The 18819-nt window shown below is 41.5% G+C and overlaps 2 protein-coding genes across 2 annotated transcripts; both read left to right on the top strand.

Annotated features, from left to right (window-relative positions):
* The first annotated feature begins 1851 nt into the window (after window positions 1–1851).
* On the top strand, window positions 1852–4626 carry LOC143526839 (shaker-related potassium channel tsha2-like). Its single transcript, XM_077021542.1, has one exon. It carries the CDS (start codon window positions 2314–2316, stop codon window positions 3721–3723), a length of 1410 nt encoding a protein of 469 aa, XP_076877657.1. The 5' UTR covers window positions 1852–2313; the 3' UTR covers window positions 3724–4626.
* Window positions 4627–9800: 5174 nt separating this feature from the next.
* Window positions 9801–16968, top strand: LOC143526840 (potassium voltage-gated channel subfamily A member 1-like). Its single transcript, XM_077021543.1, has 2 exons — window positions 9801–10429; window positions 10889–16968. The coding sequence occupies exon 2, from the start codon at window positions 11091–11093 to the stop codon at window positions 12567–12569; it is 1479 nt and encodes a 492-aa protein (XP_076877658.1). The 5' UTR covers window positions 9801–10429; window positions 10889–11090; the 3' UTR covers window positions 12570–16968.
* Window positions 16969–18819: the final 1851 nt, after the last annotated feature.

An 18819-nucleotide genomic window follows, 5' to 3' on the forward strand; every position in this document is an offset into this window, starting at 1 on the left:
ATGTACCTAAGTTTTATATTTTGAAAGTTAACAGTAGTATATAGCATCCAGAATGCGACAAACACAAACCATATTACAAGGTTACATAAACATATGAAGGTTCCACCCTCTTATGAAAGATTCAGACCACAAAGATAGCTCTGGTCGCATACTGGATTATTGGCAGAAGTAGCATGTCATCTGGGTATCTTTTGTGTACTGGAGACACATTTATTTTGGTCGTATACTACATATGGCATACTGTTTTGGAGCTCAATCAGTACGCGAGTAGGCAGGCAGTGAGTCTGGATCTAGCCGACAGCCTTTGAATTAAACATACATTTATAGCTGAGCTAAATTACATCAAATTAGCAAACATTATTATATTATATTGGTATATTCTCATTACATGCAATATTATTGAATACAGTGTCAAATGAAAAGATGGACTGTTAATTAAAAATAAGACTTGGCTGGCAAATCTGGAGCAGCATTGAGCCCAATTTTTAAATGATTCTGCAGTAAAATGCCTGTTCCAAACACTTATATGTGGTGTCACTTCAACCCCATAAAGAAATATGAGCCATTTTGATTTGGTAAAGAGCAACCGTTCTCCCACTTGTCTCCAAAGAATTAGCATTTGCATGCGTGCACCATCTCTTGAGTAGACCATTGTGGAGGGAATTAAGTGTGCCAGGTTCAACTGATGAATAGACATGAATATGCAATACAGTCAATTAGTGGTATATAGCTATAATGTCAAAGATAGCACCAAACCAAGTGTAATTCCTGAATTGTAGTTAAGGGGCAAAATACATTTACATTTTGACGGTTATTTTATACACTCTGCATTGCCCAATAAATGTCGAACAGAAGCAAAAGTACAAACCTCATCACACTGCTAACATTTTGAGTACTGTGCAGGGCTAAGATAAACGAGCTTAGCTCTGTTCTGATTGGCTGCCCGGCTGTAGGCTAAACAGGTATGTAAATGACCCTATTCTCCTGACATCATAATGGTTTCCAAACCTGTCTTGGATGGGATGGAGGGGGAATGGAGTATTTGACATACATGAACAATATTTACACAGCATATTATTTATAAATTATTTACTTCAAAAATAAATGCAGTTGTCTAAAATGTTTTAATCAACTACAACTCAAGTTTGTTCGCATGTTTTGAGACTACAAAGACTAGAGGTCACATTTCCGCGTGACCATTGTCCATATAGCTGTACCATGAGTGGCCATTATTTCATTGGAACAGTGAAGCTACAATGCCTTTGTGTACCAGTGGCTCTTATATAGCTTACATTTGATATGTGTATATCCATTTTATATTCCATAGGTTACCAGAACTCTTCTGTGTTTCTTGTTCTCTGGTAAAATTATAATTGATGGTTTTATTCAATAAAATGAAATGATTCAAAATATCAATTCCACTGTTGTTACTGCAGGCCATAGACCCAGGAACCGACAGAAATGAATACATTATTTTGGCTTCTTCGAAATTTGAAATGTGTCCTCACATGGCACAAAAGCCTGTTGCTGGTTTTATGAGCTAAATAAAACCTAAATCTAGGTTTTAATAGCTAAATACGCCTACTTGTGTGCGCGAGTAAAATGTTGACAACGACTTACTGTGAATAATTCATCCACTGTATTAGATGTTATTAACAAATATAGCTTGAACTATCAGCATTGTTTGGACATATGCATGTTCGTCCGCTGCAGGAAACAAAAAACATTTTCTCAGCAGATTGTTGAAAATCTTTGTTAGCTTTCAGGTCACAAACCTATTTTCTAACTGAACTTCAAGTTTTCTTTGTAAAATAAAAAAAAATCAAAACATTATTTGTTGCCACGTGTAAACTATTAGACGCTTCTCACTGGTTAAGAAAATAAAGAAATAAATACAATTATTTAAAACAGAAACAAAGTTAACTTCTGCAAAGAACACGTGGCATTGCCCTGGCACCGTGGGTTCTAACGTTTTCATTGAAGCCCACGTGAAACGCACCGGTCAGACAGGCCGTCAAGATGCCAATCAAATGCAGGGTGGGCTTTGCTGTTTAAAGAGATATGGATGACCTCAACGTTTCAACTACCCGGTGGGCACATTGTCTGGATAAGCCATCTACACAAGTCCTGCGACATTTTAACACTTCGACACTTTCTCCCTAGGGTCTACGTCTACCTGAACCTGTGTATTAATAATCAGACAACTTTAAGTTTAATACACGAACCGCCAGGCTGGATTTAACCGATCCTAGGAGCTGGTGGAGCGGTGGGACACCGTGGAGGAACGACAGGAGACACCCTGGAGGTGGGAAAATGACGGTGGTTCACCGTGAGGACTCGGATGAGTCTGTGGGAATTGCCTTGTTCCAGGAAGGCTGCAGTGTGGACATAGCAGAACAGGAGTGCAGCGAACGGGTCGTTATCAACATCTCGGGCCTGCGCTTCGAGACCCAGATCAAGACCCTCGCGCGCTTCCCGGACACCCTGCTCGGGGACCCGACCAAGAGAATGCGCTTCTTCGACCGCAAGAGAAACGAGTTCTTCTTTGACAGGAACCGAGCAAGTTTTGATGCCATACTTTATTACTACCAGTCTGGTGGGAGACTTTGCAGACCTACGAACGTTCCTGTTGAAATTTTTACGGAGGAAATTAAGTTTTACGAAATCGACGAAAGCGTAATAGACCGTTTCATCGACGACGAGGGTTTATTCAAGGAGGAGGACCGTCCGATGCCCAGCAGTGACTTCCAGCGTCAGGTGTGGCTGCTGTTTGAGTATCCGGAGAGTTCTGGTCCGGCCAAGGCGATCGCTGTTATATCAGTGATTGTAGTAGTAATGTCAATAATACTCTTCTGTTTGGAAACTTTACCAGAATTCAAAGAGGACAGAGATGCACTACACAAAAACCACGCGACCAACGGAACAATTAACGGAGAGAAAACCAACCCGTTTTTAGATCCTTTTTTCTTCGTTGAGACACTTTGCATAACGTGGTTTTGCTTTGAGTTGCTTGTTAGGTTTTGTTCGTGTCCGAGCAAGTCCGCTTTTTTCAAGGATATTATGAACATCATAGACATAGTAGCGATTTTACCATATTTCATAACCCTGTTCTTGGACCTCTCTGAACAGCAAGGGAAAGCGCAACAGGCCACGTCCTTGGCGATACTCAGAGTTATTCGCTTGGTACGTGTATTCCGGATTTTCAAACTTTCAAGGCACTCCAAAGGTCTCCAAATCTTGGGCCAGACCCTCAATGCCAGTTTGAGAGAACTAGGACTACTGATATTCTTTCTTTTAATAGGCATCATTCTCTTCTCTAGCGCGGTTTTCTTTGCTGAATCAGACGACCCGGACTCCGGATTTACGAGCATACCCGCATCTTTTTGGTGGGCTGTGGTAACCATGACTACCGTAGGATATGGAGACATCAGTCCCGTCACTGTTGGTGGCAAAATTGTGGGATCCTTGTGCGCAATTGCTGGTGTTCTGACTATAGCTCTGCCGGTCCCGGTCATCGTGTCAAATTTCAGTTATTTCTATCACAAAGAAAACCGTCAATGTGATCATGCACAGTACACGCACGTTACTTGTGCCCAGCCTTTATCTGAAGAAGAAGTTAAACCCGCTCAAAGTGACTCGTGTACGGTTGATGGGGACAGTCATTCGTTATCGGACAGCAATGTTAAATACGAGGAATGTTCTGGGAAGCTGACAGATGTGTGAGATCCTTAAAAGCACTCAGTTAAATGTGCACATTTTTAAGCATGGCAGTAATAAAGGGTTCGTTAAAATTTTTTATTTATGTGTAGAATTGAGGAATTTACGGAACGGATCAAAATCTAGACCTACACTAAATCCACACTAAATCCACGCTAAATCCACACTAAATCCACACTAAATCGGTGTCATCAGTGTTTTGCTCAACTCAACTCAAGGACCTTTGGCTAAAAGTTTTGTTACTGGAATGAAAATGCAGTAAAGCCGATGTGCTCATGTGACAGAATGAACAACGCGAGAAGTTCAGTCCTCCCTCCAAATAAATAAATGAATGAATAAAACTAAATAATATTGTGCGCAATGCGCACTAATGACTTATTTGGTTTATATGTTTTTGCATTAACGTATAGTAAATAAGCTAAATTTGACTTTCGTCGGTATATTTTATGTATAGTAGGATTACCGATCAGTCTACAGATTTATGTAATTTTTTAATTCCGTTAGCAGTCATAATTTTTCTCGCTAGCATAGAATTCGTCTTAATTCAGAGTCTCTAATTTACATTTACACGTTAAATCTATTTTCTAAGAAAGCATAGTAAGTACAAATATAAATACATACGATAACTACACTACCTCAGGAATCCCATTTGTATTAAGGTTAAGAAATAAAACTGACTTTTTACTCCCATTGTCTGCTTGCCGAATTGCATGTTTTGGATTAGCATATTAATCCGCCCTAATTAGCCAATTTGAATCGTTATACATTTCTACTTTCTGATTTGTGTAAAGAATCATAGGCTCAGCGAGAAGGAAACATTTATCCTTGAGCGCCACCGTGCGGTGCTATATGAGCTGTTTTGAGGCACTATGACCCAAGTCAAAAATATTGTTTGAATGTATGTATTGTGTACGCATATTTTTTATATATATAAATAAATATTGTACTATTTTTATACACGATTTTGTTGATTTAATCACTGTTCAGGTCACCTGGTCTCAGATTCAAAAATGCATTTCTTAATCTACTTTGTAACGCTATTTTCAGGACATATTTACAGTATCCTATTCGGAAAGCTACAAATGTATTGAAATGTTCAAATTAATATGTAAAACTGGGAAAATGCCAACGAGTGGGCATGTTGGTCCCCCAAAAAAGAGGGTTGGTCTAGAAAGTGGGCATGTTGGAATGAACAGCAGTCCTATCACATCGTCTTTTATAATAAGATGAAAACATTTATCCATGCAGCTGAGAATGAATAATACTCTCCTTCCCAAAACGTGAACATATGTCATTAATAATTTACCCTTCGTGAGATCAATGACACAGCCAATAGTACTGATAAATGACCACTACACGTAAACATACTGAGTAAGTCTAGTGACCCAGCAAAGCTCATAGAGGGGAAGTCATAGAGATGCAGAATGTATGGAGGGCAGGGTGCTCCTACATACCATACTGATTAGATGTGTCAGTTAAGAGCTTAAAAGCTCACTCCAGCCACTGGATACTGAGAACCATAATGCCTGCAGTTATGTCACCCAAGAGATCCAAACTAGTACATTCCATATTGCTGGCACAACAATGAACATTTTTCATCTGAATTGCACAGGAATACATATCATATGCCAATTATTGCTGTTGCTCTAAGTCTGTGTGCCCTAGCCTAGTCCTGAGGCACTTGAGCAAGGCACCTTAACCCCAACTGCTCCCTGGGTGGTGGGATTGGGATGCCCACTGCTCTGGGCATGTGTGCACCACAGCCCCCTAATCACTAGTCTGTGTGTGTGTGTTATCACTGCACAGATGGGTAAATGTGGAGGACAAATTTCGAATGGGGTGAAAATCACAATTGACAACTATGGCACATTTACATTTATTTACATTTTTTAAATCCAGAGTTTAGCTTACAGTCTGCATCTCAGTCTAAACCTGAATCTGCAGCCCATTCTACACCACAGTCTACACCCTCAGTCTAAACCCGAATCTACAGCCCATTCTACACCACAGTTTACACCCCCAGTCTACCCCAATCTACACACTAGTCTACACCCTAGTCTACACCCCAATCTACACCCCAGTCTACACCCAATCTACACACCAATCTACACCCCCCTCTACACCCCAATCTACACCACAGTCTACACCTAACAAATACACCAGTCTACCCCCAATCTACACACTAGTCTACACCCCCATCTACACCCCAATCTACACCCCAGTCTACACCCAATCTACACCCCCCTCTACACCCCAATCTACACCACAGTCTACACCTAACAAATACACCAGTCTACCCCCAATCTACACCACAGTCTACACCCCCATCTACACCCCAGTCTACACCTAATCTACACACCAGTCTACACCCCAATCTACATCCCAGTCTACACTTGAATTGGTTAAATAATGCCATCAATAGCAACAGCTTATTATTAAAGTCCAGTGTGTTGACTTAACCCTAAATGGCAATAAAACGCCATGTTTATCTGGGTATTCCTGCAGTGATCAGTGTGCTGTACTGTAGTTGCTTGTTTCATAAATGGCTCAACTAAAATTGGTTCAGGTGAAACGTCCGGTATTTCACCAAAGATTTACAGGGACAATAACAACAATAACAATGATTTGCTAGGTAATGTACATAAAAACAATCACCAGATGTAATTCACATCATAAAACAGACTGACAACATAGAAAAGACCTTTAAGTTATTTAACGCCTGTTTTAAGATACACCGAGACGATAAGCTGAAATAGAGAGGGAAAAAAACTAATGTGGAACGTCATTACTTCTGGAACCTATGACACACTGCCACACGTGCCCCATGTTGCTGTCCATGGTGCTATTTCTCCTATTCTAAAAACAGTTGTCAAACATGGCATATTGTTTTTAATATGCTTTAAATGTATCAACATCTTATGTTTGGGTGAAACTGACATATGCCAGTGCATTAAGTGAAACATAAAATTTTTTAATTGTTGACTTTTAAATTGGGGAAAATTACTAATAAGCATATTGCCATGGAGTCGGCCTAACCGTTAAACTGAACACCGGCATCAACTGAACGGGTTTTCCCAAAAGAACTAAAAAACAGTATGGAAATATTGCGAGGTTAGTTAGTGTTTTGTATCATTACATGCAGGAACTAAATGTAAATCAAGACATAATGGTGTTGTAGCTACCACTACAAAGGAGAATTCGAGACCTAAACGGATAACGCCACTGTTGTTAGCTTGCTTGCTAAGCAGCGGCTACCAACTTTTATAATGTAATTTTATCTGCAGTATAGTTTTATGTAATGTTAACTATTCATCACCTATATTTGGTAAATAAACAGAATGTTGTTATTATAATAAATCTGTCATTCCTGTATTTCTTGTTCTCTGGTAAAATTATAATTGATGGTTTTATTCAATAAAATGAAATGATTTAAAATATCAATTCCACTGTTATTACTGCAGGCCAGAATAATGATAGGAAGTGTAATGAATGCGTTTTTTAATTTAACCTTTAAGAAGGCCAGTCCTTAGGAACAAATTCTTATTTACAGTGGTGGCTGGGTAAGCATCAGAGGCAACGTGTGTTAAAGGAGTTAATTTACAAAACTACACCAATTACACAAATGCATTGGGTTTTTTGCATAGGAGAAATATGGAACCGGACTAACTAGTCTAGATGAATATATAATGTTTATTGAATACTGTTATTGGTAAAGCCATGGTAATCTGCATAGTAATGACACTGCTGTGCTCTGAAGTGGAAAAGCCAAGATAAGGTAGACATAGTGCCTGTTGAGGCTATGGAAAGTGCCACATGTCATTTGTAGGGTAATTTTCACATGAGGTCTAATACGACTGCGGATTGATGGGTTTCAGTTCTTAATTGTACAGGGCTACACAAAATCCCAGACAAATTCCATATATTGATGTTTAGAATTAGGAGTTTGTCCTCTACAGAGGAAAGAAAATGCATTTTGACATTTGTACAGGCCATGTTGTTTTCAGCACCAACGTGTTAAATTCTGTAAAATTAATAAAAATTTGCAAAAGTTTGCTCTCTGTAGAGGATGTTAATTTGTTGTCACTTAGAAAATCTGCTGTTGAAAACTTTGCAAAAGACTGTAAATATTCCACCAACATATGCAGGTGAGTTCATATATACTACATATTACCATACACAGTACAATAGTATAGTGTTTAAGGTGTAAGGGTAAGGTGAGCCAATGGGTAAGTCCACCCATCCCCACCCAACCTTAACCCCACCTGTATCTAGGCAACCATACACAATTTGTTTTTTGAGATTGTTTGCCTTTGTCAGGGTTTTTTTTTTTTTTTTTGCCCAGGTTCCTTAATTTCTGTTTATATCAGATTTGATAAAAACTATATGTGAACAATCATTGTATAAAAAACATCTGAATGAAGTAGCAGTGTAGCTGTGGGTTGCTAGACTGAACCTTTTTGCCAAAATGGGGGCTGTAAAATGTGTCAGTCTTGGGGGTGAGTTGCACCGTCTGAGCACCACAGCTTTTCCATTAAGTCAGATATTCAGATTTTAGATGCAATGAATAACTGACATTATTTTTAATATTTTAGGTTTTTGCATTTGACCAACTGACATGGAACAGCTAATTACAGAAGAAAAACAGACAGGGCCTCCATGTCCCTGGGGAACAACACATCATATTTCCTTACACGGATTGTTGGAAATTGCTATAATTTTCAATGACTGATTGCTGACATAACCAAGTAGGCCTGCTTTTTGTTAAAGAATTAAGTTAAAATGTTATATGCTATTATATCAAACATACAGTTGGGAGTCTACGCTGAAAGTATTGGGGAGGCCACTGATTGACCCGTCTTGCTACAGGCCTATCAGGCCAATTACGGGTGTGTGAGACAGGCAGGCTGCAGGCAGGAGCTATACCTCAAGGGAGAGAGTATACCTGTGTAGCCCCTTGGTTAACAAAGGTATGTAGTATCATGTTTTCTTCTTTGTTGGGGGGTAATTATTAATAAAATCATTTGGGATTATAAGTCTACTTAATAGTAAATGTTTTGTCTGATGGCTCAAATTGCCCTATCAGCAGTCTCGAGGGTTGGGGGGGGGGGGGGGGGGGGGAGACACACCCCTTATTTGGTTATATGAATTAGAAACACTGCTAAGGTTTCAATCGATGTCACACATCCTGAACTTGTTGTATGCACTAGGTTTATTCCTGTCTTATATTCCCTTGGCTATAGGTCGTACTTAAGTAAATAAACGCTCATCTCCCCCCCCCCCCCCCCCCTACATCCTAACCTCCCTCACCACTAGCAACGTCTTTAATCAGTGACGGTCAGCGCTTCTGTGCCTGCCACGGACATTTACCGTGATGTGCGCATGAGGACGCGGATGGTGGAGTGTTGTGCTAGTTAAGTGTACATACCGTATGCTACATGTCAGTAGCTTAAGGCTACATGCAAGTTTAGCCTAAAGATCCGTGTGCGTGCTATGAGTCTAAACGTACATGTGTTGGCTACACGTAGGTTACTGCATTAGTTATACCAGATGTTACACAATGACAAGCCTATGCAGGTGTTACAAAACGGATGTAGATGACATTGGCACATAGCTAAACATACATACACCTTATATAAGATGTGAATTCCATTGTCACCCGACAGCAAATATGTCAAATGGCCTGATGAAATAGGATTGTTAAGAATTTTTTCAGCTAGTTTTATTATGCCGGGCTTCAACAGGCCATGACATAAAACATTGGTAAGACAACCATGTTTTTGGTATAATTGCTGTCGTGCTAGGTAGAGAACAGTTAAAGTGTCTACAATTAGTCCTTAGCGAATCAGACCCTGCACCAGTGTTAGCATACAAGCTCTTCTCTCTCTCTCTCTCTCTCTCTCTCTCTCTCTCTCTCTCTCTCTTTTGCAGCGTGGAAAGCACTTGTGGCAATCTGCGTTAGTAGAGCCGATCTGCATTGCGTCGAACCCCTCCCCCAGCCATCCTGTCGCTCGCGCGCCCCCCGCGCGCTCTGCCTTTCTCCCGCGTGCAACTCAGTGCAACAATATGCTGGCTATTATTAAGAAATTATTCTCTATATCCTTATTGATTTCGCTCCTTAATCCCCGTGCACATCCATTCCCATATCAGCGTGTCCAGATAAAACAGACCTTTCGTCATCGTTTATACTCGTATGAGTGAATTTTTTTTGCTGATGCAGTAATGTCTGGAAATGGCATGGGCTCGCGTGCCCCTTAATGTATCTGCCCCCGAGCTGCAGCAGCACAATTTCTCATACGGTATAAACCATTCACACCGATGTGCCGCCGCACGCGCAGGGGAGGAGGACGTTGCGGCTTCAGGTTTTTTTTTCTTCATCTTTTAGCACTTTTTTTGTTCGCTTTCTATGAATTGAAATCCATTCTGCGGTATCTTCTGCCGCACGTGGAAACATTTTAAACATTTGATTTTTTTAGAGTAATAAAGTAACGGAACACGTTTGCTTTTCAAGCAACAAGATCGGATATGGTCTTTTGTTCCCTAAGACGGGCATGACCAACTTCAGCTTTTAAGGACTATAAGGAAAACGGCTCGTCCGTAATGAGATGCGAAGTGTTAATTAATGCATACAAACCAAAGGCGCTATTACTGACAGCTGATGATACCGCGCGCGGACAAGACGCATTCCACCAGTATTCCTTCTGATCAGCGCGAGGTAAGAACAAGATTAGCATTTGTGACCTTAAGCCGCTTTTAAATATCGGTTATAATACTGGTGGTGGTGTTTATCTTCGTACTTTCTGTAGTTAGTCTGTTTCTTCGTTCCTAAGTTCGTTTCGGTCTTGAACAATGAGAGTGGATTAAGCCTGAAAAGTAATCTGTGACAGTCCCGTTACATTTTCACTGTGAAAACTATAGCACAGTCCTTTGGAATCTAGTAATTTAATGCAATAAATTGCGGCAAATAATACATGTGTAACAAATAAATGATAGATAGATAGATAGATAGATAGATAGATAGATAGATAGATAGATACGTACATACATATACATACATACATACATACATACGTACATGCATACAGATACATAGATAGACAGAGTGAAATTGCTGAGGTGGCAGATATCTCCGCTGTTCGATCCGTTTTTTTCCTCCTCTCTGACTGGGTGACAGAGGCAGCAGTAACGGATGCAGTGGTACAGAGCAATGGAGCCGCAGAGGAGCCACACTGAGGAGAAGTGAGTTCACCCCAAACCGGGGAACTAGCCAGCAGGACAAGGAGACCCAGCTGAGGAGGAATTCAAGCAAGAGGGACTATATGTTTGCACCATCGCACTGACTGCAGTCCTGCAGTGCTTTGACTCGGACTTGCAGGATGACCGTAGTGGCCGGAGATAACATGGACGAGACTTCAGCGGTGCCGGGGCATCCGCAGGACACGTACTCCCCCGACCACGATGACCACGACTGCTGCGAGAGAGTGGTTATCAACATCGCCGGGCTGCGCTTCGAAACCCAACTCAAAACGCTTGCGCAGTTCCCAGAGACTCTGCTGGGGAATCCCAAGAAGAGAATGCGCTACTTCGACCCCTTGAGAAATGAATACTTCTTTGACCGAAACCGCCCCAGCTTTGACGCCATCCTCTACTACTACCAGTCCGGCGGGCGGCTGAGGAGGCCAGCGAACGTCCCATTGGATATGTTCTCCGAAGAGATTAAGTTCTATGAACTTGGGGTGGAGGCAATGGAGAAGTTCCGCGAGGACGAGGGGTTCATCCGCGAAGAAGAGCGGCCCCTTCCTGAAGTGGAGTTCCAGAGACAAATCTGGCTCCTGTTCGAACACCCAGAGAGCTCCGGACCAGCTCGAGGCATCGCTATCGTGTCAGTCATGGTCATTTTGATTTCCATCGTTATTTTCTGTTTGGAGACTTTGCCTGAACTGAAACAGGACAATAAGGGGAAAACACGGATAATAGGCAACAGCACGTTCTACTACAAACCAAGCATCCTCACTGACCCCTTCTTCATTGTAGAGACCCTCTGCATAATCTGGTTCTCCTTTGAACTTATAGTACGGTTCCTTGCATGTCCAAGCAAGGCAGCCTTCTTTAAGAACATGATGAACACTATAGATATAGTAGCTATTATCCCTTATTTCATTACTCTAGGCACAGAGTTGGCGGAGGACGCGGAAGGCAAAGAGGTCAAAGGTGAGCAGGCAACATCACTGGCCATCCTCAGGGTGATTCGTCTGGTCAGGGTGTTTAGGATTTTCAAGCTGTCCCGCCATTCAAAAGGCCTGCAGATTTTAGGGCAGACCCTAAAGGCCAGCATGAGAGAGCTCGGCCTGCTCATCTTCTTCCTCTTCATCGGAGTCATCTTGTTCTCGAGCGCTGTGTACTTCGCAGAGGCCGAGGACACCGAGTCACACTTCAGCAGCATCCCAGACGCCTTCTGGTGGGCTGTGGTCTCCATGACGACAGTGGGCTACGGAGACATGGTGCCGGTGACCATAGGGGGCAAGATTGTTGGGTCGCTGTGTGCCATCGCCGGTGTGCTCACCATCGCCCTGCCCGTGCCTGTCATCGTCTCCAATTTCAACTACTTCTATCACAGGGAGACAGAGGGTGAGGAGCAGGCCCAGCTCTTGAACGTGAGCAACCCCAACATCGCTTCCGATTCCGACTCGAGCCGACGCAGCTCTTCGGTTGCCAGCAAGTCTGAGTACATGGAGATTGACGGAGACATGAACAACAGCATGGACAACTTCCGCGAGGCCAACCTCAGAACTGGCAACTGCACCATAGCCAATCAAAACTGTGTGAACAAAAGCAAGCTGCTCACTGACGTTTAAAGTTTAGTACGGCACCATTGGACTTTGAAGGTTTCCATTACATTGTTGATTGCTTCAGTATTTGAATGGTTCATTTAACTCCCTAGTGCACTCCTGCAATTATTATACACTGCAGATTAAAAGACAGCAAATCAAAATATGATCTTAGAATATGAGACAGATACAGTTATGTATATACACTATACAACTGTGTAATTCAGTTTCAACAGGGCCCTGCATATAAGCTATACATTGGGAAGCAGACCCCTGTAGAACGTATAGGAACATCTGTATTTAATCCGCCAGTTCTCAAGAAGCCTCTGGATGACTCTTCCTAGCCAGCAGTAGTATGATTGTTGAAACATTATGCATGGATTACAGATTACATGGATTACAGATTACATGGATCACAGATTACTTCAGCAAGTTGCACAATACATCCAAGGCAAAAATGCATAAAACGACATCCGTCCCAAGAGGACAAGGTGAGCCGTCATCAGCGTTTGGCCTGCACGTGGTCTTCCTCATGAGACTCCACACCTACTGACCAGCTAAGCACCTTATAGCAACAAGACTGATCTCCTGCTGGCCTGCTGTGAGGGACAAAGTCCCCACCTCATGGACATCTGCAATGCTGCTCCTTTCCAGCAGATGCTGTAACAGATATCACCAAGTGATTCAATGCCGTGCCCTTTAGATGCAACACAGCACAATGAAAGGGAGAAAAAGAGCTTAGCAGCAAGCATGTTTCGATTATGCTCATTTTGACCTTGTGTGAGCATGTGTGAGACATCACTTCTTTCTCTCATTTGTTTCTCCCTCCCTCTCTATTTTCATTCACCGCCTATCAGTCATTACCATGAGAAATGCATTGGTTTGATATGATTTGAAATGCTTCTCATTTCTTCTCATTTAGCTGTATCTAAGGACTGAATGTTTAAATGTAAGGGAAACCATCTTAATGAGAACATAGCATGTTAAAATAACCTGCATTATGGCCTATTCAAACTAAGGTACTGTGTATCCTAGTATATTTAATGCATGACACAGGTATTATACAGCTTGTTGCAATGTAGACACTTCAGAAGGTGTCGCTGTTACTATCAGGGAAACTAGGGACTCTGAATCCTGAGATTTTCTGAAACGTGACAAAAAATATATGCAAGCCCCCAGCACAGGGATGCAAACTTTCTAATGTAAAAGTACTCTAAGAAACAGAGAAAACACAACAAATAATACTATGAAACTGCATATACTCTTAATAAGCACCTGTTAAAAGATAAGTATTACTTCAGTAGTGCAGTGCATGGGCCTTTTCTCAAGAAGAGAACAATGAACAAAATGCAATTCATGCTTCCATATTTGCAGTCAAATTTAGGGCATCATGGATTTCGTCAAGCAGGATGCAAAATAATTACTTTTATTAGTTGCTAGTGCCTTTTGACCCTCTCAACAGTAAGATATGGGATAGTGCCTCGCTTAAATGGATTCCATGGAGTTATGACAGGAGGTGAATTCTGTCACAGCACTTGTGTTGAGAAAGATAAGTAAACTGAGAATGTGTGTAGAAAAACAAGGGTATAATAAAAGTATCCTGACATGACACATGGTTGTCAGGCACAACTTGACTCTCCTGCATTATCATGCACTAAGGCCCTGATATGGCATTATGGATGGGCCACACAGAATGGGGGAAGAGGGGTATCTCTTATACGTTTTCTTTTTTTTCAATCTGCCTTGCATTGTAGTTTTAACTTGTGTTGTGCCATAATGAGTCTACCTCAGCGAGGTCGTCACCTTGGGGAGGAAGTGGGGTTACCATTGGCCAGAGCGTCTCTATGGTGCAGAGCTCCTGTAAGTGTGGGAAGGCTGTGGCCAGTTGTGTGTTATACGTCAATAAGAAAAACTTGATTTCAGAGAACCCCAACAGCTGTCCTTTATGGAAGCGCTGTAAATAAAGACAGCAGTGTGACCATATTCCCTGAATCCCGGTTCCCTTTTAGCTATGCACAATCAAGACATCTGCTTTTACTTGGCATTCTGAATTTCATGTGCGTTATGTTTTTATCGTCATGGCTGTGTTTGTGGGAAAGGTCGGCAGCCTGACCCTCAGATGAGCAGTGAGAACATCTAGGATTACAAGTGAGAATGACTTTATAGAATTTGAAACTGGGAAATGTGTCCAAAAATACATATTCCATGTTTTTTTATTATTATTATTTTTTTAAAGCCTGGTGTCTTTGAAAAAAAGTCTGTGTCTTGGGTGGAAAAAAACCCTGTGTCATGAGTCAGCCTCGGATTGTCTGTCATTGTTGGTGTAAGTTATTGTGACCTATGGAAGGTTATACAGAAACTGATAGCTTTAAGTTGGGCCCAGTTATATTAATTAATGAAACAATTGAAAATGAAACAAGGTTGAAAAAGTGCTTCTAACAGTGGCTCCATTGAAACACACCGTCTTTTGGAGTTTTTATTCCCAGCGGACACTGCAGATGTTTTTATGGAGAGACTGAGTAGTTGAGTCCGTGTTAATATGTCTGATGTAAATGTCATTTTAGATAGAAATAAAAATAAATAGATAAATCAAACGTAGACATAAGTTAGGCTACTACCTACTAGGACAAAGCTACAAAAGAACAGTCATTTATTTCAGTATGTTCAATTGTACATTAGGGAGAACCAGCTAACAGTGGCACATGAACGGTGATGGAGCCATATGGTGCTATGCATATATTTAACATCAACGTATATTATGACAGCAATAGAGATTAGAGATCCATATTTACAGGGACTGAATTTAACAGCAATTGTTATCTATTTACACTGGGTTTCTTAAGAATGCAACATTCAACAAGGGCTCTGGTTATTTTAGTAGTTGTACTTGTTATAAGGCTAAAGGTAGAAAAGTTTATTTTTTCCTTGCAAGTTATGACCATAATGCAAGAAAAAGCACTGTAATGACATATAGCACTTCCTGAGGTCAGGTTTTGTTGTTGTTGTTGTTGTTGTTGTTGTTGTTGTTTTGTCCTGTCTGGGATAGGACAACAAATTGAAAAGCTGCTACTCCATGTTTTTTTGTTTTTTTTTTTTGCCATGTTTCTTATTTAGACATATCAGTCTTGGTTACATTATATAATATCAGTTTTGGTTACATTATATAATATCAGTATATCAGTCTTGGTTAAGGTCTGTTCAGACATTCAGTTGAGTATGTGATTCAAACTGATAGCCACTAAAGATTTTCATTAAGAATCATTCAGATTTTCAATTATTCTGTCATTTCCACCACTGAATTTGATAAGTTTCCTTGCTCGTTTCATTTTGGTTTTTAATAGTCTTTGTGAGTAAACGAACCATTTTTGGTAAGGTTCAAAAAGTTAAAGTAGCACACTGCTTTAGAGATGACCCTAGAGATGACCCTAGAGAGAGACGAGGGACACGCTACCATGTCATTATCAATGCTCTAACAGTAAGATGCTACTATGCCAAAGGAAAGGAGGAGATGGCTCCAGGGAGTGGTTCTTCAGAGAACACTGCAGACATGAGATGTTCCTTCACCTGCACTGCCTCATGTTGCTATGTACGTTTTTATTTTTTCTTCTGTGGCTCAGTAGATAGTTGTGGTTCAGAGAAACCGTGCCCTTGTAAAATCAGCAGACTCCACTGAGTCTATATGACAAGCCATGACAAATATATAGGTAGAACTTAGCTAGTATTATCAATCTTCAAATAGAGTTTAAAAAATGGCATTCGCATATGTTGTTTACATTAATCACACTGTTAACATCATATAAGTGTACCAAACTGAAATCCCATTGTGAAGTTATACTGTAAAGATACATATCTCAACTGATCGCAAAAAAACAACAAAAAAAATCTGCATGGTATGTGAATGCATGAGCTTAGTCTTTCAAAACTGAGGGTCAGCGATGTTCCGGTTGCATCATTTTAAAGCCCTTGCTCCCGTGTGTCTCGGCCACACACTCCTCCATCGCTCCAGTGTCATCTGACTCTTTTCACTTCGGTCTGGGGATTTGTGTTCTGTTTGCATCCAGTCAAATCTCAACCCACAGATCATCATTTCTTTTCCTTTCTTATTTTTTTTTTCCAAGTTGGACTTGCTATGGATGAAGAATATGTAACACTAAGTGTGAGATTACAGTCGGTTCCCGAGGGAATGCGGTATGCTCTGTAAGCATACAAAAGTCACCATCTACCAGGCATCTCAGCAATGTGTTCATGTCAAATTAATGAGTTAGATTGTCATCTTCATTACATGTAAAAACCACTCTGTTAGACTGATGTTTTTATTTATTTATTTTAAATATTTTCACTACAAGGTGTCAGATACTGACAAAGGCATGGTCTGTGATCTATGCAAGGGTGTTTTTGTTTCTTATATGTCATATATGATTTCATTATACATTTAAATCAATAAATTTTTAAGGATCCGTTCTGTGCTTTATCTGTATTATTACTGTTCTTAATGTGTTATTATTGATATAAATGCACCTATCACATATTCCCTACTCAGCCTTTAATGTTCTAGTGTGAAAAGACATCGGAAAGTCAGAACATGATCTGTTGTGACGGCGGCGAGGATGGAGTGAGAGGCATGTGGTTCATGGGGGGTCTTTATTCTCCATAGCAACGTAAAATGTGCAGCAACGAGCAGAAATGAAACACAATGAAAGTGAAATAAAGCAGGTCAGTGTTTGTGTGTGTGTGTGTGTGTGTGTGTGTGTGTGTGTGTGTGTGTGCTGCCATACTGCTGTGCTGCCGTGCTGTGCTGCTGTGTTGCTGTGCTGCCGTACTGCTGTTCCGTGCTGCTGTGTTACTGTGCAGCTGTGTTGCTGTGCTGTGCGGTTGTGTTGCTGTGCTGTCATGCTGCTGTGCTGCTTTGCTGTGCGGCTGTGTTGCTGTGCTGTCATGCTGCTGTGGTGCTGTGCTGTTGTGCTGCTGTGCTGTACTGCTGTGCTGCTGTATTGCTGTGCTGTACTGCTGTGTTGCTGTACTGCTGTGCTGCTGTGTTGCTGTGCACGACGACTAATTATACCTGTTTCCATGCCTCTCTCTCCTTCTTCAGTCTGGTTGGTGGATGTAGGGAGGCTCAGTGGTGCCTGTGCTGCGTTAGCCCATATCTGCACTATTGCACACGCACACACAAACAGCCATGTACAAACACACACCTCTGCATGTTTTCATATGCTTTCAGGGTAATAGCATGTGGCTCTGCATGTTCCACCCATGTGCGAGTGATCCAGTTCTCCCTGTCCGGTTCTCCCTGTCCGGTTCTCCCTGTCCAGTTCTCCCTGTCTGTCCACATCCTCTGCACCATCCTCCAGAACTGCAGATCTCTTCTGCAGTTTGGGCTGGGTCTGGGTGGGCTGTAACTGAGCTGAGTGCAGCGTTTGTGCGTGTGTGTGTGTGTGCGTGTGTGCGTGCATGTGTGTGTGCGTGTGTGTGTGTGAGAGAGAGAGGGAGAGAAAGAAATGACAGTAAGCAGAGGGAAGAATGGATCTTATCTCTTTTCTGGCATCCAGACAGGAGGCACCGTAAGCTGAGGGTGAGCCATCTCCGTAGTTGCTTCTCGTGTCTTTGGATGTGTGCGAGTGACAAAGGCCCCTGGGCACTGGCACAAACACAGCATGAGCTAGCAGGACAGACTGCACCTTCTACTGGCTGCAACGTCTATAGTCATAATGCACCAATGTACTTTTTGGCTAAAAAAAAAGAGATTGGATTGAAAATTTGAAATTAAAGAGCTGCCCATGTCGTTAGAGTGTGGGCGTGTCATCTTTAAACTGGGCAAAGAGCCAGATACTCTGAGAAGAAGAATGTTTTTTTGTAAAATGGCTTAACAGCAATTTGGTCATTTTTTGGTCAAACATCAAGTGTTCAGCAATAAAATATTGATGACTCCCCCACCCCCACATCCCTTCCCCAACCACTCACAAACACACACTCACACACACACACACACACACACACACACACACACACACACACACACACACACACGTGTCAGAGTTAAACAAATTATACTCTAGTAGGAGTATACACTTTTCCCTGAGTCAGGATTTGCCAATTACTAATCAATTTAATACTGATGGGCTCAACCCATCATCTTATACTGTACCGTTCACAATCATACAGTACTAGTCAACTACTGGAAGTTTATGTTGAAATTCAGATAACCAGATATTATAATGCATCTCCCCATCACCAACAGAACTCTGTCCCTCATGTCTTTATGACCTTCTTCCTCTTC

Source organism: Brachyhypopomus gauderio, chromosome 11 (assembly GCF_052324685.1).
Source record: "Brachyhypopomus gauderio isolate BG-103 chromosome 11, BGAUD_0.2, whole genome shotgun sequence".
Taxonomy (NCBI): Eukaryota; Metazoa; Chordata; class Actinopteri; order Gymnotiformes; family Hypopomidae; genus Brachyhypopomus; species Brachyhypopomus gauderio.